Source organism: Dendrobates tinctorius, unplaced genomic scaffold, assembly GCF_039654945.1.
Source record: "Dendrobates tinctorius isolate UK_male_01 unplaced genomic scaffold, ASM3965494v1 ptg000154l, whole genome shotgun sequence".
In the NCBI taxonomy this organism is placed as follows: Eukaryota; Metazoa; Chordata; class Amphibia; order Anura; family Dendrobatidae; genus Dendrobates; species Dendrobates tinctorius.
Genome location: NW_027361821.1, coordinates 8,219,681 through 8,247,473, shown reverse-complemented (window position 1 = coordinate 8,247,473; position 27,793 = coordinate 8,219,681). Strand labels below are relative to the sequence as shown.

Here is a 27,793-nt window from a genome sequence, read left to right as displayed (position 1 = left end):
TGGCATATGGACTGAAGGAAACTGCAGATTTTCTCCACTGATATTAATTCTTTTCAAATGTACAGTAAAAGATTATGTGGTTAAAGTCATACATAAAATGTAGGAATTCTCTGTCCACGGTGCACCCAGTGAAAAAATGTTTGATTTTATTTCTGTAGCCTGCTGCAATCAATCTGAAATTACATTTCTAGAAATGTGAAGCTATCAGGCATGAAAGAAACCAAGATTACTATTGGTCTACAGAAATGTAATGTCACGATTTATCGTTCCTGCATTTTGACTGAAAATGTATTGTGTTTTTGGCCAATCTTTGAGTGGTGCAGTTACTTTATACTGCACCCATTACATTTGTTGGGGCCTCTTGTACCTTGGTATGTCTCCGCTTTCATTTTAGATTTTTTTCTGTTGGATTAATAGCAATGAAAGTTCTGACATGCTCAATTTGGACTTTGCATTATGGAAATACTTTCTGTCAAATCCATACTTCTAGAGGAGAATAACCTTACAATAACGATGCTACAAAGTGCACTCGTAGCACATAGTGTACTTGAAAATCAGGGAATCTAAACAGGTGTGGATTTATCATTGTTGCAACTTGTGCAGCCACACAGGTGCCCTTGATGGAAGGGGGCCCATTTCCACCTACAAAGCAGATGGAATTGTGCATTATGAGCTGTTGGGCTGTATAGGAGTCATGTATTGTTCTTCCAAAGGAGCCCTATTCTATCTTGTCCACTCCTGAGTCTATGTGCCTTGTCTCATGACTCGCCAATTTACACTGTTTTAAGACAGTAGGTCTCTATGTCTTTGGTGAGGAAGGACTTCTAAAATGTTAGAAGTCAGGTAGAGAAAGGAAACGGTGTTCTTCACAGCTGGTGAGGATCCAAAGGGGACTATAAAGAGGCAAGAATAGTAACAAGAAAAGCCAGCACTTCATTTATTATAACAGGTCAAATATCTGAGGCGTTTTGGAAGCAATGTTCCTTATTCATAGCTATTCAGCTCTGGAGTTTTCTCAAGAAGGATGGAGTTCTGACTTTTCTCTTACGGGAATATATTGACAAGCTCTGCTCAAACTGCTAAGCAACCTGGATGAAACCATTACAAGTGTGGTGAGCTGTTAGTTTACTTATGTAAGAATAGTAACAACATGGTTTATTTTCAAAGTCATCCAACTTCTTGATCAGGGAACACCACAATGAGTTCAATGTAGTTTTTCCTGATGAAAAAGTTGGATGACTTTGAAATGTGTTGAAAATAAACTGTATTGTTACTATTCTTGCCACATTGTAGTTTTGTGTAGATCCTCAACAGCAGCGCAGAACACCCATTTCCTTTCTCTAAATGATGATACATTGGTTATCGCAGCTCACGGTGCTGCAGCAGCAGTGATTGCTTTAAACTGTGCCTCATAGTGCTGTGTGTTACACAACCGAATCAGGTGAACATAACCAGTTTATGACGGTCACTGGTATTTGGATAAAACAATATTTTCTTCCCTAGTCACTCCTCAAAATGCTAGTAGTATATTGAATGAAGTCATTCTACCTTTTTCCATTATCATGTATGGACCCATGAACTGTAGACTTTCATGAAAGGTTAAATCACAATTCTAAGCTATTGTATGCATGGAAAATGTATTTAAAGAGTAGAAAGGGTATAGAGAGAGGCAATAATGGGTCAATATACCATAAAATTTGAACATTTGCACTATATTTAAAGGCTTTATATTTATGATCTTCATCTAGTTTCTTCCAATTTGTCCTAAGGCGAATAGAACACCTACATATAAAGCGTATGTAATATTGTACACAGAAAATAAGTATTTTGAGAAACTAATCAACTTAATTAAAAAAAGAACTAAACAGACACAGTAGGCATTTCATTGCATGTGCAGTATTAATGTGGACCACAGGGGTCTAAGAGAACAGCGGGGGTTATAAAGTAAGAGTTTGGTAGCTTTGAAGACGCTGATACTTTGCTTACAGAAGCTTAGTATATTCAGAGATGCATAGGAAAAAGACTTTAAGCTAGATAAAGCCAAGGATCTCTTTAAGGTATGAGCAGGGGTCCATATATCGACATCCTTTGAAGAATCAGAATATCATTTTCAATAGGAAATTGGTTTCCATTAACAGACAACCGAGAATCATCTTGAGAGTGTAATAAAAAATGGTGAGGAGGTAATTCCAGAAGTAGTTTTCCAAATGAGGAATGGTGGAGGAAGGGTGCAGATTTTACGTCATTGTCATATAAAATATTAATAAAGTGATCAAAAATGGGCCAGAATTATCTGAATTTTTTTTGCCGTGTTCAAATCTGTCTTTGTTCACATTGAGGTTGTTTTACACAAGGTAACATTTTAATACTAGCAACAGCTCAGAACCATCCCGATGGGTACACCTTATAATGGTGGAATGGCTTTTATATTTTTTTTTATTAAAATAGCATTACCTACGTAACCCTATGCTATTTGCAAGTACTATTACTATCTACTTACTTACTTGCCATAGGGTATTTGCTCATTTTGCTTTTTTCTTGAGTTTTGGCTGTGAAATGGCCACAGTGTGAACATGCTCTTACACTTTACATGTATACCATCTTATAGTCCAGCTCATTTCTTTAGTTTTGCTCTAACCTCTTGTACCTTGTGCAAACAGGGGCATGTCCCCCCTTTCTGAGCTAAGTATTTAATCCCCATAGATGAGTGTCTTAGTCGGGACACTGTCCTGTTCTACCCTTATTCATATTGAGGATATTTGACACAACGTAAGGTTTTATTACTAGAGACATTATAGTAACAGCTGAATGTAGATCTAAAGTCCATTTTCAAATAGGGAAATTGTTAGTATAAGAAGGAATAAGTGTCAATGTTATTGTAATGTTTTAAAATAAGAGTAACTACATAAAAGTGAATAAAAATAATAATACAATAAATAATATAATGTGTATAAAAATATACCTGCATACAAGAACACAACATATGGTGATGAGGATACAGATACAAATGAAAAGGCAAGAAAACAGATGTTAATAAAATAATGTCATAACTCCAGTACATGTGAGGTTTTTTTTATTGTCTTTTATAATGTATAAATAGCAAGCAACATATGCTGTAGCGTACAGAGTGTTAAACAATAACCCTGTCATTCATCTGACACAGTATTAATTAACACATTTACATGGTCCCACTTAGTGAGACATTTAGCACTGCACTGTTAATCAGACATTCTCTTTATTCTGTAGTACTTCGTCCTGAGAAAAGGACCCATCACGGAATGGAACATAGTCATAATAAATTAATAGAGTCCAGCCCTCTGTCTGTGTTCTAGACGAAAACACTACTATGCTCAATCAAGTCCAAGGGTCAATATTTATCAAGGGACTTGGAAATTCCCCAGTAAAAATCCGGTTTTATGAAGTCTATTTATTAGGTGTAGAACTGCTCTTTAAGGCACTCACTGGAGAATTAACATACTGCTTGATGAAACTAGGTCATTGTGATGAATAATTATGAAAGAGTATTTCAATTCATTCATTGTCTAGTTTGAAAAGGAAATAACAATGGAATTTAAATAATTTTCAAAAATGATTTTATATTGTCCAAGTGTAAAGCTTGTACAATGTATTTATATAAAATCTCTGCTTTACGAATTGTAATTAGTTATATTTTCAGCAATGTTAAAGGGGTTGTCCAATACTAGGACTACCCTTTCTTGATCTAAATATTTGGCCCCTATTAAAAAGCTTATACTCACCTCCCATTCCGGTGCCGTTCCAGCGGTGTTGGCACTCGCTGTCCAAGGGGTCTTGAGTGGTCATTGCGCCCAATCAGCTCTGGCGTCACTGTCCCCGACTTCGTATGAATTGAACATGAAGAGGAAGTCAATAATCAGCTACTGCGCAGACTTCCTCTTCATGTTCAATTCATGTCATAACAACTGCATGAAAGCCCTGGGAACGTGAGTGCTGACACCACTGGAATGGCGTTGTCATGGGAGGTTAGAATAAGCTTTTTTATTTTATCGGGAGCAAGCATGGGGTATGAGAAGGAGTTGCCCTAGTAGTGGACAACCCCTTTAAGAACCTCTTTCATATTGTTTATGAGAATGTTCAACAAAAATACTGTTAGAATGTTTTACATATACTGTATTTTATTAGCATTTTTTAATCTGAAGTGATAATGATTTAACACTTATTTTAATCTACATGGTAGATTTTGTAAACTGGAAGAAGCTACAAAAATATACAAAATAGCTACCGTTAACGGGATTGTCTCCTTTCAGAAAATGTAATCCTATATCTACAGTTAGTTGAAAAAAACAATAACTAGGTATTTACCCTCCCTGGGTTTTTTTTGCTGTATGTCCTTCGCTGTCCTGAGTCTCCATTATTTTATTGTAATGGTGACATCCTGTCTACATCACGGCAGCCAATCACTGAGCTCAGCATCTCTGCCAATGTAGATGGCACAAGGCATTGGGCTCAGTGATTGGCTACAGTGATGCAGATGTGACATCATTGCTACAGCCAACGAATGGCTACAAAGGACCCAGCATTGGACCATGGAAGGTAAGCAAAAAAAATATATACTTATTTATTTTCAAATGGGAGCTCATGGGTGGCAGAAGGCCAACAGATAACATCCATTAAGAAATCTGTCTGACTTGTTCATGTTTGCTTCACATCTTCTGCCATACATTACAGTTTTTGGGGGGTTTAGAAACAAGTACTGGAATGACCCAATCAAACATATGTTTTTGTGCAAAGGCACATTAATTTTCTAATGATACCTCCACCTGCCCAATATATACTTGTTGGCTAATGTATGACCTTCCAGTCTGGTTGACAAGGTCCTTAGCATCCTTCCTCCCTGCTACAGCTGAGATGTCAAACTGCTCAGTTCAAGCTGCAGCTGTCAGTTAGGCTGGGTGGCTGGAGACCAGTCCACTAGAAATTATGAGCTCATTCACTGTATAGCTCGACTCATGAAATGCCCAATGATTTTTAAATTAAGTAGGTCTGATAAATCTATTTAATAATATGTGAATTGTGAATTGCTAAATTTTGATTCGTTCACAATTACATAGAATTAGAATTCCGTGTTTGCATGGATTTTCTCCGGTTTAATCCCACATTTCAAAGACATACTCATTGGGAATTTAGATTGTGAACCCCAATGGGAACAGTGATGATGATGTCTGTAAAGCGCTGCGGAATTTGATAGTGCTATATAATCAAGTAAAATAAATTGTTAACTCTTGAAGTTATACTTGTGGTTAGAATCATAGTACTTACATTAACCAGCTGTCTTAAAGTGCAGGATCAAGTGAAAATAATGTTTGTTCTGGTTCTCAGGAATTACAATTCGCCACGTATGATCATGACCAGGTAGATTATTGAAGAAAAAACTATGTGAAGTAGCCGGGGACTACTAAGTTTGTGGAATTATAAAACTACTATTTGAGAAGGTAAATGAGATATATAGCATGTGATTTCATGCTACTTTGAAAGTAGGATTTTTTTCTATTGGATGCAATTATTCTCAACAGTAAAGCCATAGTGAGAAGTTCTCTCTAGGCTTTGTAAAGCACGTTACAGAAAATGGGATTTCCATTTAGATATATTCCTTCGTGCGGAATGAAATTACAACATTTCTAGGCAACCTTACATCTATTATAGTCTTCCAAAGCATGTTAAGTCTAGACTGGGATTCACAAAGTCCCGATTACCTACATCAAAACGTGACCCTCATTTAGCAGTTATTGTCTTCTAGGAGCTCTAATGTTCTTAGTGAACCCTTGGCTTCCCTGTTAGTCTCCTGAAAATACATATTCATTACATGTCACTCTTTGATTAAGTCAATGTTAATATGAATGTATGCATGAGACATTAGGAGTAAATGTATTAGTCTTAAAGATCTGGCAAGAAGTTAAAAAAAGGTTGTTTTACATAGAAATGAAGTTCCAGACATACTCTTTGCCCTGAAGGGAACATAATATATTGACATGCATAGTATGTGAATGTTTTATGACTATGGTAACATTAAGTTTATCTATGCCATTAAAATGTCTATACCTTCCTAAATTCCTATGAAAGTAAATATGTAAAACGTTATGCACATAATTAATTTCCAATAATTGTTATATATAACATTTAATCTTTATTTGCTGTAGCCAGAATTAGAATGGGCATATACAGTATTAACTACGATTCTCTCGACATCTGCAGCATGATATTACCCTCAACATGCTTGCTACTGCATTGGCTCCTTCATCAAATCTATAATAATAAATGCCCTAAGCAGCTTCCGGTTGTAACAACTTCCGTCCAGTTGTAACCGGTGACGTCACCGCACACCTCTTTCCATGTTAACCCTCAACACACACTCCTCAACACACACTCCTCTCACCTTTCACCATCTCCACTCACGTCCACTCACTCTTTCACTCCACATACGACCCTTTCTCTCACTCCATCTCTCATACTCACGCCGTCATCGCCGCTGATCCACGATCCCCGACATCTTCCGCCGGTGCCATCCTGGATCCAGACGTCCTCCACGCCGGCGACATGTTCTTGCGGCGACGCCATTTTGGATCGGCGAAATCCCACGATAGTCAAGATGGCGTCGCCGCAAGAAGATGTCGCCGGCGTGGAGGACGTCGGGATCCAAAATGGCGTCGGCGAAATCTCGCGAGATTTCGCCGACGCCATTTTGGTTCCCGACGGCATCCACGCCGGTGACATGTTCCTGCGGCGACGCTATTTTGGATCGGCGAAATCCCGCGATATTCAAGATGGCGTCGCCGCAAGAACATTTCACCGGCGAGGACGAAGTCGGGATCCAAAATGGCGTCGGCGAAAACTCGCCATCTTGACTATCGCGGCATTTCACGATACTCAAGATGGCGTCGCCGCAAGAACATGTCGCCGGCGTGGACGTCTGGATCCAGTATGGCGCCGGCGGAAGATGATGTCGGGGATCGTGGAGCAGCGGCGATGATGGCATGAATATGAGAGACGGAGTGAGAGAAGGGGTCGTATGTGGAGTGAAAGAGTGAGTGGAGATGGTGAAAGGTGAGAGGAGTGTGTGTGTGTGTTGAGGGTTAACATGGCAAGAGGTGTGATGCTATCGCATCCTCCCGATGCGATAGCATCGGGCCATAATCTAGTAGTATGATAAAGACCTTATAAAGTTGGCATCCTTTGAAGAACTGGCTGTGATTGACAGCCAAAATCCCGTTATGATAATCTAGACCAGAAAAAAACTTTTTGTCTCGGCCTACTTAATCCCTTTGATGTGCAGTCAAGCTCGACCTCAACATGTACTTGGTTAAAAGGTGAAAAGGTGCTCTTTCTTTACCCCATTGGCACACCACGGCACAATCACAGAATGTTGACAGGTTGCCTTGACACCTGTACTATAAAAATATCAGCTACTTGAGTTATTTATGCCATATAGTGACTGGCATAAGTGGGTAGTCAAAAGACCGCATGTATGCAATTTGCAAATTTGTGGTCTCGTGCGGATTAGATTCTTCTGCACTTCTCTCAATAGTACATAGAACATTAAGAGAACAGGGCGTTGAGTAGTACATCAAGAGGTGCAGTAGAATCTAATCGGCACGTGACCACAAGTATTCAAGTCACATAAATGTGGTTATGTGGCCTATCCATGCAGCAAATAAAAAAAATTCCCAATTCGGCTGTCTTCTGTTACATAGAAAGCATAGAAAACTCCTTTAGAATGCCAAAAATATTGTCCTCTGCATATAACTATGTAGACCAAAAGCTAAAAAAAGATACCTTTCTGATGTAGATTGGCACATAAATGAAAAACTTCCTGAAGATCGAAATGCCAAAATAAGATCAGTCCTTAAATGATTAAAATGGAGGTTTCAGATACTCTGAACTACTTAAAATAATAAATGAGTTGATCTTTTGAAATTCAAATTCACTGACTTCACCAAATTTCTCCCAACATTTGATTCATGGCAAAAAATTTCACACAAATTTCAATACTGGATAGATTGTGATTACTCACAAAATGCACATAGGAGAGAGGAGAAAAAGAGAGAACCTCACTGACCATGCGAGATTTAGAGGTGACAAAGAGAGAGTGAGGATGCTGCTGACCATACGAACAAACATACCACAGGAGAGGACCCCGCTGACCATAAGAGCTTATACTCCACAGGAGAGAGAGAATGGACCATGCTGACCATAGGAGCTTACACTTTACCGGAGAGAGAGAAAGGACCCCGCTGACCATAAAAGTTTATACTCTACAGTAGAAGTAAACCTATCAAGTGACTGAAGATGAAAAACTACTTTGTGGTATAAACTGTGCTCCACTGGGAACCGCTGTGATTGCCCAGGTATAGACCACCTATGTACAAGGTATGATAATCCATAACATGTCATAGTTGCAGGGCGTTGTGAAGAGACCCATGTGGCAACACAAATTGACATTTTTCTGCTCTTTGATGCTTCAGCAGTGTTGGAAACGATGCCTGGCAAGTTTTTGTTTTGTGGACCACTAATCGAATCCCAGAATATTCAAATTCACGTAAAACCACAAATTTCAGGAAACTCAACCTGAACTTGATCCTCCTCGAATCAATTCACCTATCTCTACTTAAAATTCAACACATTAATGAAAAATGATAGACTTGGTAATCCATTTAAGAAATGGAGCAAGACTAAAAAATTCCAGGTGTGTCTGCTACTCTTTCCAAAGGAAGAACACAAGTGCATTTTACCACAATGTACAGTCTGTAAATGTACCGCTAACTGTAGACTGCTGCATACTGACAGCACGTGATGATGTCAGGATCAATTGCACTTTTAAAATTAAATTAACAGTAGCTTGTACTGAAATATTAATCTAATATCAAATAGTCCTTGTATTGTGGCCTTTTTCATGGATGATTTAACTTACTTATAAGTATGAATAAGTGGATAATGGATGGGTATAAATCCAGTTAACATCAAACATGATAGAAACTAGGATTATGCTGTGTTAGGAGTCGGATTCCTGCGTTTACTCAGCAGGGATCCAGATCTTCACATTCTGCAGTCTCCTATTTTTCCACTACAGAGGAGATTGCAGAGGAGATTGCCTTGCAGCAAATCTCTCCTGAGGCTAAGTCCTTCTGTCCTCTTACTGGGCATGCTCATGGGACGATCTCCCATTGGAGATCAGGAGTCATGTGCTCAGGTCCCGCTCCAGTTCTCATTGGTCCATCTCAGAGATCTGGAAGCGTGCAGAAGGTCCCGACTACTATAAAAGGCGCTCATAGCTGTTCCGCCATGCGCTAGTATAGACTTACTTGCTGCTGTGTGTATGAGGACGGATGCATGATTCTGGTGACTGACTCATTTGAAACCCCTTCCCTCTGATATTACGCATGTGAATAGGGACTGAGTTAGTATCAGCGCCAGCGCTCCTCTGCTTCAACTTGCACAGCTGCTAGCGTCCGACATTGCGCTTGTGCCTTGCCTTTGTTGTTTGGCGGCAGTGTCCATGCCGCGCTGCAGTAGCAGCCTCCTTTGTGCTTGCAGTTGCAACGCCGTGCACGCGGTAGGTCTAGACGGACGTAGTGCCGCCGTCTTGGGCTACTCCTGTGACCATATACCGTGTGTGCATTTTTTACTGAGTACTGTGACTACAACAGGCTCAGTTATTTGTGTTTGTACTTTTGGCATCTCTGTGAATTTAACTGAGATTGCTCTGCGCACCTGGGTGGAGTTTAACCCTGTGTGCGGTTCTGCCATATTGCTCCTGCCACCACTTAGCAGCGGTTATTTCACCTACTGCACGGTGGACCCTGAGCGGCGAATGCACTTTATTTATATTTTTATTTAGTGCGTTCAGCCGTTCCTAACATTATACTAGTGCCAGGGTCTGGCTAGTGATGGCAGAACAGCAGCAACTCTTACAGTGTATTCGGCAGCTTGAGGGCCAGCTGGCCACTCTTGAGAGGGCTCTCTTAGCTGCACAATCCACCAAAGCTGCTGTAAAGGCAATCACAGACGCGGTTTCCCGTATGTCCACGTTCTCCCCCGCGCCGACAGTTACCCGCCTCCCGTTGCCCGATAAATTTTCTGGCGATGGCGCCTCCTGTAGGGGTTTCATCAACCAGTGCTCCATTCAGCTGGAGTTACTGACTGCGCGATTCCCTACGGAATGGGCCAAGATGGGGTTTATTGTTTCCCTGCTGTCGGGCAAAGCGTTGGAGTGGGCTATGCCACTATGGGAGCGTGGTGACCCAGAGGTCCGGACCGGTGCTCACTTTCTAACAGCTATTAAGCAGGTATTTCTCGTTCCACGGGTCACGCACGATACCTCTCTTCAGCTTCTAGCTTTGACTCAGAGTGCTCTCTCGGTTAGTCAGTATGCCGTTCTTTTTCGGACACTGGCTTCCGAGTTGGAGTGGTCCGATAAAGCCCTCATCCCTGTGTTTTGGAGAGGTTTGGCAGAGCATGTTAAAGATGCTCTCTCCACTAGAGAGGTTCCTGCCAGTTTGGAAGAGCTGATTGCCATTTCCACCTGCATTGACGTCCGTTTTTCGGAGCGCGGTATGGAGTGCGCTCAATCCAAGCGGAAGGTTACACCGGCTTCCAATTTTTTTGAACCTCTGGAACTACCCGAGCCAGAGGTTCCACCCCCAGAGCCCATGGAGGTGTCTCTCGCTGTTCTCCAGGCGTGTCCGGTACAGGACTCCAGTTGCGGCCCTACTTGTCAACACGCGGGGTCTCAGAACAACAGTGCCCCGCAACGGACAAATTCTGTACCGCCGGGTAAGACCCTTGTTCCTCCCCACCTTCGACCGAAGGTTTTTGCCAGGGCACACACGTCCAGGAGGGGTGGTCACTGTGGCTATATGCAGACCACAAAACTCCTGGCAAGGTCTTACTGGTGGCCGCACAGGTCACGGGATGTTAAAAAATATACTTGAGCCTGCGCCTTTTGTGCTTGGAATAGCCTCCTTAAGCGAAGAGCGGAGACGCCTTCCGACACACGGTGGCGTTCCACTTTAACTTCTGCTCCTGCTGTCTCCCACAGGTCCCTTCTCAGACCTGGCGATCTTGCCACCCCTGAGGCCTTCCATGTATCCTGGGTTTCTATGTCATCTGCCGGGACATCAGACTTGCCTGCGGACGTGTCTGAGGCCTATACCTCTTACGGGCACAAGTTGGTGGATCGTAAGGCTCAGGGAGGGGGGGCCCTAGGAGTGGGGGTAATGTTAGGAGTCGGATTCCTGTGTTTACTCAGCAGGGATCCAGATCCTCACATTCTGCACTCTCCTCCTATTTTTCCACTACAGAGGAGATTGCAAAGGAGATTGCCTTGCAGAAAATCTCTCCTGAGGCTAAGTCCTTCTGTCCTCTTATTGGGCATGCTCATGGGACGATCTCCCATTGGAGATCAGGAGTCATGTGCTCAGGTCCTGCTCCAGTTCTCATTGGTCCATCTCAGAGATCTGGAAGCAGTTGCAACGCCGCACACACGGTAGGTCTAGACGGACGTAATGCCGCCGTCTTGGGCTAATCCTGTGACCGTATACTGTGTGTGCGCTTTTTACTGAGTACTGTGACTACAACAGGCACAGTTATTTGTGTTTGTACTTTTGGCATCTCCATGAGTTTAACTGAGATTTGCGCACCTGGGTGGAGTTTAACCCTGTGCGCAGTTCCGCCATATTGCTCCTGCCACCACTTAGCAGCGGTTATTTCACCTACTGCACGGTGGACCCCGAGCGGTGAACGCACTTTATTTATATTTTTATTTAGTGCGTTCCGCCATTCCTAACAATGTTGTATGTGAGTGTATTCAAGAAATACTTCACTTTATTCCATTTAAACCTTGGAGAGCTCAGAAGCAACATCTTTTGCTTTCCGGTCCAATCACAGATTTTAGAAACAATTTATTTTTCTGGAATCCTTTTTCATTCTGAATGCATTGACGTTGTATCCCACACAAAGAGACGCTAATTATAATTGATAGACTCTCTTTTACCACTTGCACGCTTGGATCATCCAAGCTGAATCCATCAAGGTGCATTCACTGCTTACACATCGCTGGAAAAAAAAATCCAGCAATGAAACCAAGTCAGGCAAAAATTGCTGTTGATTCAATGGGAAACACTTAATGTGACTGCATTCATTATGCGGCCATTCTTTCTTCCAAGAAAACAAACATTTTGTGTGGAAAGTTTGATTGCGGCATGATGTTTGTGTAAATTATATCTTACAATGCAGTGGGAGAGATGGAGCTCAGCATACAAATGGTGGAATGGGAGACTGAGAGTTTCGATCTCGCAGGCACCTTTGAAATAAATAGCATTATTAACATGAGACGGATCACTTATGTGTGTTTGCTATCCTCTATGTAAGTGTAGCATACCGATTTGTTATGTGTATAGGCAGGTAAAATACAGAACCATACATTAAAAGTCTTTATAGGAGAGAAAAGGGGTTTATGAAATGAATAGAAAATGAGATTCTTGAAAGAATTACTGGTTATGAAGCCACTGGAAAAGATCAACTAATGTTCAAATTAGCACCCTGCATTAGGGATTCTCAACAAAACAAAAATCTATGATACTGATTCACCTGTAAAAACTCAAGTTGGACATTTCTGGGGAACTAGTTATAATACACTGCAGAGAAGATGTGGATTCCAGTCCGCGGTGCCCAAATAATAGATTTCCAAGACGTAGTAACAGTTAAGAAGTGGTTTAATCGACGCGTTTTAGAGTGAATGCCACCCCTTCCTCAGGAAAATACCACAAATAGCTATATGTGGTATTTTCCTGAGGAAGGGGTGGTATTCACCCTGAAATGCGTTGATTAAACCACTTCTTAACTGTTACTAAGTCTTGGAAATCTATTATTTGGGCAGCGCGGACTGGAATCTACATCTTCTCTGCAGTGTAATGTATTGTCGGGTCGTTAACCGACCTGTGGATCTGCAGCCTTTCCTACATGTGCTTTAACCACCTAATACCAGGAAAGCAGCTTCCTACTTAAAAAGTGCTAACTTACTATCGGATAAGACCATATTGCTCTTTGTGTCTCCCTTGCTTTATCTATTGGGGAACTAGTTGGCCACACAGACACTAAAGAATCCTTGTAAAAATTAATCAGGGGCACCTTGGATCCATGTAGGGGCTTTAAAAGAATATTTAGATTGACCTTGGATTGCTATGAGCTGCCAGTATAAGATCCAAACTGAAAATGCAGGGTTCAGTTTAGGTTAAGAAGCAAATGAAGAATAAGCATGCTAAATCTCCATCTAGATTTTAAGGGAATCTGTCCCAAGATTTTTACCATCTAATCTGAGAGCAGCTTAATGTAGAGAAATTCACCCTAAATCCAGTAATGGATCACTTACTTGGATGCTTGCTGTAGTTTTTATATCACTTTTTTATTAGCAGGAAATTATCACTAGAGGACTAGTAAACCTGCTGCCATGAAGTCCTCCGTATTCATGAGCTCTGAAAACTCCCCCTCCACCATTCCCACAGTGTACATTGAAAGCTGCCAATCAGTGGTGGGGGCGGGGTTATACAGAGCTCAGCATTTGGAGAACTGCTAGATCTGCAGCATTGAAAACTGTGATTGTATCAAAACTGCAGTAAGTAGTTCGGTAAGTGACATATCACTCTAATCAAAGTCTCTGCTCCTAAATCCTGGTGAAAGATTCCCTTTAAATTCTCAAGAGATCCAGACCTCAGGTTTACTTCTAGGTATTCTCTAGGTTTAAGATCTCAAGTTTCCAAAATTACCATAGATTTTTGTCCTTCAGATATTTAGCAGTATAATTTGTAATCATTAAAAGGATTGCCCCTAAAATGTGCTTGGATCATGATTTTGTGGCACTTATATTAATATATAAGTATTACAGATTTTCCTTCTCTGCTTCTTAGTGCTGCCTACCTCACAGACTGCACAGAGTTTCTGATCACAAAATAGCTGCTGATGGAGGAGCATTTACAATTCCAGCTCATCAACCTTCTTCAGTTGATAAAAATACTCCCACATGCAGAGATTTTAAATTGGTGGAGGCAAATGTGCATGTCTAGTCACCTGCTTGTTCATTTTTTTGGACAATGGCTCTATGCTATCTGTGAGGAAAGTAGACAAAGAAGCACAGAAGGAGAACTTATAATAGTTAAATACTAGCATGTGTAACTAAATCATGTCCCTAACATATTTGTTAAAGTGCAGATAAACTGGCTAACCACTTAAAAGAAGCCCTCCTCCTCCTATCAAAGTTTTTAGCCTCTTAACCCCTTCACCCCCAAGGGTGGTTTGCACGTTCATGACCGGGCCAATTTTTACAATTCTGACCACTGTCCATTTATGAGGTCATAACTCTGGAACGCTTCCATGGATCCCGGTGATTCTGACATTGTTTTCTCGTGACATATTGTACTTCATGTTAGTGGTAAAATTTCATTCAAATAACTTGCGTTTATTTGTGAGAAAAACGGAAATTTGGCGAAAATTTTGAAAATTTCGCAATTTTCCAACTTTGAATTTTTATGCCCTTAAATCACAGAGATATGGCACAAAAAAACCTTGATAACTAACATTTCCCACATGTTTACTTTACATCAGCACAATTTTGGAACCAAAATTTTTTTTGTTAGGAAGTTATAAGGGTTAAAAGTTGACCAGCGATTTCTCATTTTTACAACACCATTTTATTTTTAGGACCACCTCACATTTGAGGTCACTTTGAGGGGTCTATATGATAGAAAATACCCAAAAGTGACACCATTCTAAAAACTGCACCCCTTAAGGTGCTCAAAACCACATTCAAGAAGTTTATTAACCCTTTAGGTGCGTCACAGGAATTTTTTTGAATATTTAAAAAAAAAATGAACATCTAACTTTTTTTCACAAAAAAAATACTTCAGGTTCAATTTTTTTTTTTCCAAGGGTAACAGGAGAAATTGGACTGCAAAAGTTATTGTGCAATTTGTCCTGAGTACGCTGATACCTGATATGTGGGGGGGAACGACTGTTTCGGCGCATGGCAGAGCTCAGAATGGAAGGAGCGCAGTTTGACTTTTTCAATGCAAAATTGGCTGGAATTCAGAACGGACGCCATGTCACGTTTGGAGAGTCCCTGATGTACCTAAACAGTGGAAAACCCCTACAAGTGACCCCATTTTGGAAACTAGACCCCCCAAGAAACTTATCTAGATATGTGGTGAGAACTTTGAACCCACAAGGGCTTTACAGAAGTTTATAACGTACAGCGGTACAATTAAAAAATCATATTTTTTCCACAAAAATGATCTTTTCACCCCAATTTTTATTTTCCCAAGGGTAACAGGACCCTAAAAGTTATGTTGCAATTTGTCCTGAGTCCGCTGATACCCCACATGTGGGGGTAAACAACTATTTGGGCGCATGGCAGAGCTCGGAAGGGAAGCAGCGCCATATGACGTTTTTGGCTGGAACTGAGATCGGACATCATGTCGCGATTGGAAAACCCCTGATGTACCAAAACAGTGGAAACCCCCCACAAATGACACCATTTTGGAAACTAGACCCCCTAAGGAACTTATCTAGATGTGTGGTGAGAACTTTGAACCCCCAAGGGCTTCACAGAAGTTTATAACATACAGCCATACAATTAAAAAATAATATTTTTTCCACAAAAATGATCTTTTCACCCTCAATTCTTATTTTTCCAAGGTTAACAGGACCCTAAAAGTTATTGTGCAATTTGTCCTGAGTACGCTGATACCCCACATGTGGGGGTAAACCACTATTTGGGCGCATGACAGAGCTCGGAAGGGAAGCAGCGCCATTTGACGTTTTTGGCTGGAATTGAGATCGGACACCATGTCGCGATTGGAAAACCCCTGATGTACCAAAACAGTGGAAACCCCCCACAAATGACACCATTTTGGAAACTAGACCCCCTAAGGAACTTATCTAGATGTGTGATGAGAACTTTGAACCCCCAAGGGCTTCACAGAAGTTTATAACATAAAGCCGTACAGTTAAAAAATCATATTTTTTCCACAAAATGATCTTTTCACCCTCAATTCTTATGTTTCCAAGGGTAACAGGACCCTAAAAGTTATTGTGCAATTTGTCCTGAGTACGCTGATACCCCACATATGGGGGTAAACCACTATTTGGGCACATGGCAGAGCTCGAAAGGGAAGCAGCGCCATTTGACGTTTTTGGCTGGAATTGAGATCGGACACCATGTCGCGATTGGAAAACCCCTGATGTACCTAAACAGTGGAAACCCCCCACAAGTGACACCATTTTGTAAACTAGACCCCCCAAGGAACTTATCTAGATGTGTGGTGAGCACTCTGAACCCCCCAGTGCTTCACAGAAGTTTATAACGCCCGGGCGTGAAAATAAAAAATTCATATTTTTTCCACAAACATGATCTTTTAGTCACCATTTTTTTATTTTCCCAAGGGTACCAGGAGAAATTGGACCCCAAAAGTTGTTGTCCAATTTGTCCTGAGTATGCTGATACCCCATATGTGGGAGAAAACTACTGTATGGGCACACGTCGGGGACTGGAAGGGAAGTAGTGACGTTTTGGAATGCAGACTTTGATGGAATGGTCTGCGGGTGTCATGTTGCCTTTGGAGAGCCCCTAATGTACCTAAACAGTGGAAACCCCCCACAAATGACCCCATTTTGAAAACTAGACCCCCTAAGGAACTTATCTAGATGTGAGGTGAGCACTTTGAACCCCCAAAGGCTTCACTGAAGTTTATAATGCCAGGGCATGAAAATAAAAAAATCGTATTTTTTCCACAAACATGATCAATTAGTCCCCAATTTTTTCATTTTCCCAAGGGTACCAGGAGAAATTGGACCCCAAAAGTTGTTGTCCAATTTGTCATGAGTACGCTGACTCCCCATATGTGGGAGAAAACTACTGTATGGACACACGTCAGGGCTCGGAAGGGAAGTAGTGACATTTGGAATGCAGACTTTGATGGAATGGTCTGCGGGTGTCATGTTGCCTTTGGAGAGCCCCTAATGTAGCTAATTTGGAATCCCCCACAAGTGACCTCATTTTGGAAACGAGACCCCCTAAGGAACACATCTAGATGTGTGGTGAGCAGTTTGAACCCCCAAGGGCTTCACAGAAGTTTATAATGCCCGGGCATGAAAATAAAAAAATCTTATTTTTTCCACAAACATGATCAATTAGTCCCCAATTTTTTTATTTTCCCAAGGGTAACAGGAGAAATTGGACCCCAAAAGTTGTTGTCCAATTTGTCATGAGTACGCTGACACCCCATATGTGGGAGAAAACTACTGTATGGACACACGTCGGGGCTCGGAAGGGAAGCAGTGACATTTTGGAATGCAGACTTTGATGGAATGGTCTGCGGGTGTCATGTGCGTTTGGAGAGCCCCTGATGTACCTAAACTATTGAAACTCCCCACAAGTGACCCCATTTTGGACACTAGGCCCCCCACAGAACTTATCTAGATGTGTGGTGAACACTTTGAACCCCCAAGTGCTTCACAGAAGTTTATAACGCTCGGACATGAAAATGAAAAAATCATTTTTTTCCACAAAAATGATATTTTTGCCCCCAATTTTTTATTTTCCTAAGGGTAACAGAAGAAATTGGACTCCAAAAATTGTTTTGCAATTTGACCTGAGTAGGCTGATACCCTACATGTGGGGGTAAAACACTGTTTGGGCGCATGGCAGAGCTTGGAAGGGAAGGAGCACCATTTGACTTTTTCAACTCAGAATTGGCTGGAATTGAGATCAGACGCCATGTTGCATTTGGAGAGCCCCTGATGTGCCCAAACAGTGGAAACCCCCAATTCTAACTCCAACCCGAACCCCAACACACCCCTAACCCTAATCTCAGCCCTAACCCTAACCCTAACCCTAGCCCTAACCCTACCCTAACCCTAACCCTAGCCCTAACCCTAACCCTAATGGAAAAATGGAAATAAATACATTTTTTTAATTTTATTATTTTTCCCTAACTAAGGGGGTGATAACGGGGGGTTTGATTTACTATTTATGGCAGTTTTTATGTTTGGCAGCTGTCACATGCTAAAAGACGCTTTTTATTGTAAAAATAGTTTTTGCATCACCACATATTGAGAGCTATAATTTTTCCGTATTTTGACCCACTGAGTTATGTGAGGTCTTATTTTTTGCGGGACGAGTTGACATTTTTATTGGTACCATTTTCGGGCACGTGACATTTTTTGATCGCTTTTTATTCCGATTTTTGGGACGCAGAATGAGCAAAAACCAGCGTTTCATGAATTTCTTTTGGGGGGGTGCGTTTACACCGTTCCGCGTGCGATAAAATTGATAAAGCGGTTTTATTCTTCGGGTCAGTACGCTTACAGAGATACCTCATTTAGGTCGTTTTTTTATGTTTTGTCAGTTTTATGCAATGAAAACTATTTTATATAAAAAATAATTATTTTTGCATCGCTTTATTCTGCGAGCTATAACTTTTTTATTTTTTCGCTGATGATGCTGTGTTGTGGCTCATTTTTTGCAGGACAAGATGACGATTTCAGCGTTACCATGGATATTTATATGCGTTTTTTTGATTGCGCGTTATTACACTTTTTGTTTGGCGATATGATAATAAATCATTATTTTTTGCTTCGTTTTTATTTTTATTTTTTAAGGGGTTCGCTAAAGGGGTTAACTAATTGGACAGTTTTATAGGGCGGGTCGTTATGGACGCTGCGATACCTAATATGTGTACTTTTATTGTTTTTTTTTTTATTTCTAAAAAATGGATTTATTTGGGGGAATATTTTTTTTTTTTCTAATTTATTTGGCAATTTTTTTAAATTTATTTTAACACTTTTTTTTTATTTTTTTTTTACTTTATTAAATAGTCCCAGGTGGGACATCACTGTCCTGTGACAGATCGCTGATCTGTCACATCACAGATCACTGTGACAGATCAGCGATCTGTCACAGATCACTGTGACAGATCAGCGATCTGTCACAGGCAGTGCAGAAGGCTTCCTCATGCCTGCGCTTTGCAGGCACTGAGGAAGCCAGCTTCCTGCAGGCCCCCGAAGGCCCCCGTCGCCATCTTGGATTCGGGGGCCTGCAGGAAAGGAGCCCCCCGCAGCAGCGCTGCACATTGCGCTGCCGTGGGGGGCTCAGGGAAGCACGGAGGGAACCCCCTCCCTGCCGATGCTTCCCTTTAACCCACGGTACACCGCGATCATGTTTGATCGCGGTGTGCAAGGGGTTAACGTGTCGGGGCGGTCCGTGACCGCCCCTGACACATTGTGCCGCGTGTCAGCTGTGATAATCAGCTGACACCCGGCCGCGATCAGCGGCGCTCACCACGTGGGCGCCGCTGATCGCGGTAGACGTACTATCCCGTCCATGGGCATAGGGGCCCAGGTCCCATGGACGGGATAGTACGTCTGATGTCAGGAAGGGGTTAATATATTTCATTCATCATATTATACAGCACTGTGCACTTACAATTGCTCATTTTGCCTTTCTACCCAATTAATTCTTCTCTTTTACATTAAGTCTATGACATCACATGATTAAACCAAAGGATAGGAAAATGAGGGTCATAGTCCATGCTTCCGATGTAAATGTAAGAAACTATGGAAAAATAATGGTGAGATCAATTGGTTTATTCTAAACTTATTTTGAAGTTGAGCTAACTTCTATCTCAATAGACCTACAATAATAGATCTTTTTCTTCTTGAGGAAGAAGTTAGTTCAACTTTGAAATGCGTAGAGAATAAACCACTTGATCTTACCATCATTGTTCCCTGGTTCCTTATATCTACTTTGGCAGTGCGTACTATGGCCCTTATTTTCCTACCCCTTGACTGCTACGACGGGGTTCCCATTCTGAAAGTGCTGCAGCAGCTGATTCATCCTAATTCCTCCATTGTGGGTAACAGAATCGTGACATTTGAGCAGTTCCTCAAATTATCTAACACCTTATTTCTCCCTTGGATAAGACCCTATTGCACTTTGTGTCCCTTTTTCCTTTAGTATAACATGATTAAAACAGTCTTGCTGAATCCTTCTAAGCTCTATCTAGATTCAGGAGGTCTCAATTCCCTGCATGAGTTTTCTCTCTCTCTCTACAAGTCCTGACCCAACTGCTCTGCTCCTCACCCTACCGGGGACTTTGCAGTGATGTAGAATTGAAGTTGTAATCATGACTCATGCTGGGAAAAGAGACCTCCTGTTTCTATATAGAGCTTAGAAGGATTCAACTAGTAAGTTGTTAATCACATGATGTCATACACCTGATGGAAAACAGAATAATTATCTGGTTAGAAAGACAAAATGAGCAATTGTAAGTACACAGTGCTATATAATATGATGACTGCAATACATTAAGAGGATAAAAACTTTGATGAGAGTGTCTCTTTAAGTAGTCTATTCATACCGGTTTATATGTAAAACTGCAATATATAAATGGAACCCTGGCTTAATGTTACCTGCAAAAGATCAAACAACAGGTTCCAACATCTGATATTTCATGAAATCACTACTCCATTTAGGTTCACAAAAAATCCATGTATATCCAGGCAAGTATATTCCCTTGCATTTCAGACCAAAGAGCCCTTTGTCATAGTTAGGTAAGTGCCATGACAAAGGACAATGTGACCTGAAATGTGGAAGCATCTACTGGCCTCTGTATACAGTACATGGATTTATGAAGACCTAAATGAATTTGTGCTTTTACAAATGATCGTGTTTGATCTTCTATGTCTGTGCTTGCATGAATATCCATGCTTTCCATGCTTCCACAATGTGATTCCTGGTAAAATAGATTTTTTCATCCCTTGCACTGTTAATTTCAGGTGCAAAAATAGCATTCTACTAACTTTATTAACTAGATGTTGCATATAGCAAAAGTAAACCCATTGTATTTTCTGAGGTTCCAGGGTCACTGGCTGGGACAGGCCAGACATTGCATGGAAGGATTAGGCTGTGTTTACACACAGCGTTTTTTTAGCGGTATTTTAGCGGTTTTGCCAATAAAACCATGTGCATATTGATGCGTTTTTTATCGCGAAAAAAAACGCATCGCGGTAAAAAACGCAGCATGCTCATTAATTTCGCATGGAAAGCGCGCAGAAAAAAACGCGCGGTTTCTGGGAAGGGAGTCAGGTTTTTGAGCAGAACTTTTCTGCTACGTGAGCACTTAGCCTTAAGCTGAACCTGAACTTTGTGGATCTTAAATTTACATAGTCTTTTTGTTTCTTGTAGCATTGTAAAATAAAATTGCTGATTTGCATTACACAACTTAATCCATATAAGTCCATTATTTGATTTACGGTACAAAAACTTATTTTTGCAGATACAACCTTTGACAATCTGCTAACACAGTTTTGTAAAGGAAATAACTGGTCATCATTATAACTGTATAACGCAACTTGCTCAACAGCCATAAAAGATTTTTATTTTTAGCGTTACCCACTTTGCTATCAAGTGCAATCTCATAATAAGCCTGCTTAGCTAAAGAAACACACGCTTTTTTACACCATGCAATTCTCCTTTGCAGCAAAAAAAAACCAGCTATATTTGCTCTCAGGAACAATCCATCTGACTTTCATGTTTGCCCTGCGGCACTATTAAAATATTTCTATTTTTAAAGGCATTGTATGAGATTAAAAAAACATGGACACTTCAATAACTGTGCCATGCGTGTGTACAGATTCTGCTTATATGGTTATATTTCAGGTCAGCAATGAAAAGTTACATTTCGCTGCAATGAAAAGACAACCTTCAATAACTTATGTACTATTATACATTGACTGATTAAAACTTCCTGGATTACCAGACTTCAGACCTGCCGGTTTGGTACCAGTAGTTCTATGATTCCTTTTCCTCCTTAAATGTGTTGCGTAACTAATGATAAGGTCAAGTGGCTAACCATCTGTATCAATAAAACAATTAAGCCATAATTTGTTTGCATGTTATTTTTTTAACTTATGTGTTCTATACTGTTTGTATAAGTATGAAGGGTGTTCAATAACTTCTCAGTTTTGGCATATTATACTTACTTTGCTGTTAGTTTTAAGATGGCTTCAGGTAGAGACACTTTGTGGGTATAAATATAAAATTTCAGCTTATTTTCATGAGTGAGCATAGTAAGCTGATGAAGCTTAAAGGAGTTGTCCTGCCTTAGGCTACAAATCTGCAGTCATCGCATGCATGGCGTGCCTTGAGGATTCTCCACTGACGGAGCAAAGAGGGTTGGTCATGTGACCAAAAGTATGCAATTTCCATTCTTCCAGCCACATAACAAATAGACAAGTCTGGACTTGCTCAATAGACTTGCATTGAGCAAGGCCATGCATGTTAAGTTGGCAAGTGACAGCTATAAGGTGGCAGATGGACAAATTGTGGATGAGTCCCTGAGGTGCCAAGCCTTGGTGACATAGGACCCAAATAAGCAGGCTCCAGCACACATAATGTTGAGAGCTGTATAAGGGGCCCGGATTATGGGTCCGAGTTCTACAAGCAGCTAAAAAAGCTCTCTCAGTCCACCATGTCTACCGCTAGTTCCACCATAATCAGCTCTCAAGTCCAGCTCACCCTACCAGAGACTCTGAGGAGGACAAGAAAGTACTCATCCTCTCATCCATGTACACTGGCTTTGAATGCCCACATTGCCAAACTAATCTCGTTACAGATGATGCCCTACCGGTTGGTTGAAAGCAAAGCTTTCCGCGAGCTCATGGCCTACACAGTACCACGCTATGACCTACCTAGTCGGCACTTCTTTTCGCGAAAAGCCATCCCAGCCCTCCACGTGCATGTGAAAGACCGCATTGTCCATGCACTCAAGCAATCAGTGAGTGGAAAGGTGCACCTCACAACAGATGCATGGTCCAGTAAGCATGGCCAGGGCCGTTACATGTCCATCACTGCGCACTGGGTTAATGTGGTGGATGCAGGGTCTAGAGGGGACAGCGGCTTTGGGACAGTGCTGCCTAGCCCATGGTATAGGAAACAGTTAACTGTAGGCGTTTGACCCTCCTCCTCCAAAAGCAAATGCTCATCCACAGAGCACAGTCACACGAGCACTCCATCCGCAGCTGCCAGTGTTGCACACGAGGTGTCCCACTATCGAACAGTTCGTGGTAAGCATCAGCAGGCTGTGTTGAAGATGATGTGTTTGGGCGACAACAGACACACCGCGGAGGTACTGGCCAACTACTTGCAACAACAAACCGAGTCATGGCTGGGCAGTCTAAATCTTGAGGCAGGCAAGGTAGTAGTGATAACGGCTGGAATTTTGTGGCAGCCATAGCCCTTTCAAAATTCAGACACATACCTTGCCTGGCTCACACCTTGAACCTTGTGGTGCAGTGCTTCCTCAATAATTATCCGGAGTTAACAGCCCTGCTCCATAAGATACGAAGACTGTGCTTGCACATCCGCCAGTCGCCTGTACACTCCAGTCGTATGCAGAAGCTGCAGCGATTGCTCCACCTTCCCAAGCACCACCTAATTATCAACGTTGCAACAAGGTGGAACTCCACTCTGCACATGGTTCAGAGGCTGTGTGAACAGAGGCAGGCTGTAATTCATTTGTGGGAGGATACACGGTCAGGCGGTTTGCGGGCAGACATGGAATTGTCTGTTGTGCAGTGGTCGAAGGTGAAAGACCTCTGTAAAGTCCTTCAGTGTTTTGAGGAATGCACACGGCTGGTAAGCGCAGATGACGCCATCATAAGCATGAGCATCCCACTTATGCATCTGCTCATGCAAACTTTGACGCACATTAAGGAGCAGGCGTCTGCAGCCGAGGCGGAAGAGGAGGAGGGAAACCTTGATGACAGTCAGCCATTGTCTGCTCAGGGAAGTCTCATGGTCGAGGTGGAGGAAGAAAAGGAATAGGAGGAGGATGTTGGGGATGATTATTTAGGGGAGGAGGATGCTTCTCAGGGGTCAAGACAAAATGTTGGCGTGGCAAGGTCAGGTACAGGGTTTGTGCGTGACTGGAGGGATGTTGATTTGACAGAAAGTGCTCCTCCACCCAGCACTCGCAGTGAATCATTGACACTTGGAACATAGGCCCACATGTCTGATTATGCCTTGCAGATCCTAAAAAGGGACCCCCGCGTTGCTAAAATGATGAACGATGATGACTACTGGTTGGCCAGCATCCTGGATCCACGCTATAAAGGCAAATTCCAAAACATCATGCCACAGGAGAACCTAGAGCTAATATTGGCTAACAAACAAGCAACTCTGGTAATTTGTTTGTTTGAGGCATTCCCAGCACACAGCGGCTGTGATGTTTCTCCCACGAGCTGTAGGGGGCTACATGGAAGAGGTGTTCATGGTGCAGACAGCCAAAGTGGCGTTGGACACATGGGTTTCATGACCATGTTGTGGACTGATTCTTCAAGTACCGCTCACATGACTGGTAATACTGCATCGACTGAAAGTGACAGGAGACAGCAGTTGTCAACTATGGTAACAAACAACTTCTCCTCCTATATCGATGTTCTCCCTCACCGGTCATTCCCCTTTGACTATTGGGCCAGTAAACTTGAAACCTGGCCTGAATTGGCACAATATGCCTTACAGGAGCTCGCTTGCCCTACTGCTAGTGTGTTATCTGAAAGAGTCTTCAGTGCTGCTGGATCAATTCTGACAGAAAAAAGGACCCGTCTGTCGACCCAAAATATTGATGATCTAACCTTCACTAAAATGAACCATGCATGGGTTTCAAAGGATTTTGTCCCACCCTCCCCTGCTGACACATAGGTTGCCAGAAAAATGGCTCGCTTTTGTCTTCCTCTTCTGCAGACTTCTCCAATTACTCCATTTGCAGCTGCTGAATGTCCAACATCAACATATGCCATTTTTTCCACCTCCCTAACTGGGCTGCCTCCCCTCATAAGGCCGGGGTCACCACCTGGCGCACGCACCCGTGAGAGTGCCGTCCCCCTTGGGAGGTGGGTGGTCCCACTCTTGGGCAACGGCACTGGCACAGGGTCCCTCATAGTACAATCAAGTGTCTCTGACAGTGGGGGTGCACACCCGCCGTCAGACACACCGGCATACTATGAGGGGCCCTGTGCCAGTGCCGTCGCCAACGAGTGGGCCCCCCTGCTTGCTCAGGATCACAGCACATGCAAAGTTGAAATACTTACTTCTCCCTGCTCCACCGCCGTGACGTCTTCCGCGTTTCCTGACAGTGACATTCTGGTCAGAGAGCGTGATGACATCACGTCTGTACGCCCTCTGTCTAAACAGTCCAAGTGCAGTGAGATGGAAGATGGGGACGACGAGGAGTCCAGACTAGTACAGGGATTCCCTAGCGAGGAGACTTATTTAATTGTTTTCAATGTTGGGACAGCAATTTTTGGGGAGCACTATACTCTGGAGAATGATATATAAGGCCCACCATACACTGGAGCATTCCAAAGGTGGACATCAGACACTGGAGCAGCATTTACAGGGCCCATTATACGCTGGAGCATTAGAAATGGGGCCCATTATATTTGGAGCATTATTTGGGCCCATAAGACAGTGGAGCTTCATCCATGGGGACCAACATATACTGTAGCATTATGTGGAGCTCATCATATACCGTATGGAACATTATATGGGACCAATGATTCTGTATGGAGAAATATATGGGCCTCATTGCTCTGTATAGCGCACTATGCGGTGGCCATAACACTGTATGGAGTAATATACTGTCAGTTTTGGGAGCTATTAGAGAATTTAAAATGGATATCAGTCATGAGATGTAAGAAGTGAAGTATTTTTCATTGTACTATACCGCTATTTCTCTGCCGTATCAGAGGATCATGAATTGTGGCATGTGTTAAAAGAGCCCAGTGACACTCTTTGGCCCAGGGCCCATGAAAATCTGGAGCCAGCCCTACCCCCCACTACTTTAGCCAAATAACCCCCAGTTTTCAATGCCTAACTATTATTATAAAGTAAATTAAGGTTGACAAGCTTAGGTAATAAGAATTTATGTTTTTGGCATTAAAATGGGCACTGTAGATGTGTTTCCTGTCCTCCACTCACTGCTGACCTTGGTTCCCCATTGACTTGCATTGGGTTTCGTGTTTCAGTCAGCCTTTGACTTTTCACGATAATCGGCCGATTGCATTCGACCCGGCTTTTGAAAAAGTCAGGTTTCATGAAACCCGACTCAACCCGAAAAAAGGCAAAGTTGCTCATCCCTAATCATGGGTAACTGACTTTTTCTGGGAAAGAAGGAATGTATATTTTTTCAAGGAATAAAAAAGTTAATTTCTACATATAATAAATGTATAAATGTTGAGGGTTATTGTATAGGCAAAAATGCATTTCATAAGTACATAGTTTCATATCAATACCAAGAATTTATTGAACACCCCGTCCATACATACACCTCAGCCTACACTAGCTACAGTATGTGCAGTGCATAAAATTCAGGGACCGTACAAATACATATTTAATTCCTCTTTGGTAATAATTAAAGTAATCTGTTGATGTGATGAATGCCAGAATGCAGAAATTCCAGCAAAATGCATCCTTTTGTTTACAGTTGGGCATTCCATAGGAAGTAATAGGAACAGTTACACCTGATGATATGCTGCAATAATGCAGAATCTTTCCTTAGATACCTAAAGTAATTTTAAAACGTGTAATTGCAGTAAAACGTGCTGTTTTGAAGTATATAAGATGGTCTCATCATCAGCATTTAGTTACTATAGAAACATTTTATTTCACCCACATAACAAATGTTACCAATAAACCATGTAGTATAAAAATTAGAGAAATTCATTCAGAAATGGGCAAGTTATAGAATAATGGTGCAGTGTTAATGGGAAGCAGGATTGTGCACAGTAACCTACAGATACTTTCAGGATAACACCGTTATACTGATTAAAATAATACCTGGGTGATGAAATCCATCTTGTGGTTCTTGTTTCACCTGTATTTGTAGTTTTCAGTTAATGAGATTCTCGTGCTCCGGGGCGGCCTGTGGGCAGGGCTGTGGGCAGGGTTTTATGTGGTGTTCTGCTTAGATATTAATCCTTATGGTTTATGACAGAGCACTGATCCCTCATTGCCTGCCCCCTATTTTACATACTGTACAGAATTATGGTATGAAAAAAAAAATTCACATTAATCAGGCAGGCGGTGGTGGAGCCTGCATTGTAGCTTGGTAAGGTGGATAATTTGGCCGTCTTCAAAATAGTTTTGTTGTAAAAAAATCATAATACTTAATCATAATGGCACCTGCGCAATAGCACCTACCGCATTCTGCGTTCTCTCTACTGTGCGGGCACTGCCTCGGCGCCATTTTGTTAGAAAAAAGTTAGGCTCCATCAAGATGGCACCTGCGCCTGTATCATTTTGATCAGTATAACAGCACCAATCTGACAGTGTCTGGAGGTTACTGAGCACTAACCTGTTGACAGGTTCCCTTTAAGAAAACCTACTACAATGTATGTACTGAAATCTTTATGGTTTGATTATTAAGCTCTCTCATTGATCACTGGTTTTCTTACCTCTTTCAGTGTCATATAGGTATACAAATTTCTGCCAGTCATATTCATTGAGAAGAGTTAGAATGGCTCCTTTAAGTGCCGGACGCATCTGGATGACGAATTGTACATCTGCGTCTGTTGGAAAGCTTGGCGTGATGAATGAAGTGTGAAGGGCACCACAAAATGATGTAAGAGTGTTCATAGACATCTGATCGTAGAAGCCAAATATAGCATAGACGCCACGGGAAAACTGTGAACAAACTGAGAAAAAAAACAA

The 27,793-nt window shown here is 41.9% G+C and overlaps 1 protein-coding gene across 2 annotated transcripts in view; it reads right to left on the bottom strand.

The window, feature by feature from the left end:
- The window catches only part of GRIA3 (glutamate ionotropic receptor AMPA type subunit 3), a 483,632-nt gene that overhangs the window by 288,108 nt on the left and 167,731 nt on the right, over positions 1 to 27,793 (bottom strand). For both annotated transcript variants that reach the window (XM_073547601.1, XM_073547600.1), the window contains exon 3: positions 27,538 to 27,777. In XM_073547601.1, coding sequence (XP_073403702.1) covers positions 27,538 to 27,777 — 240 coding nt within the window. The remainder of the gene's footprint in view (positions 1 to 27,537; positions 27,778 to 27,793) is intronic.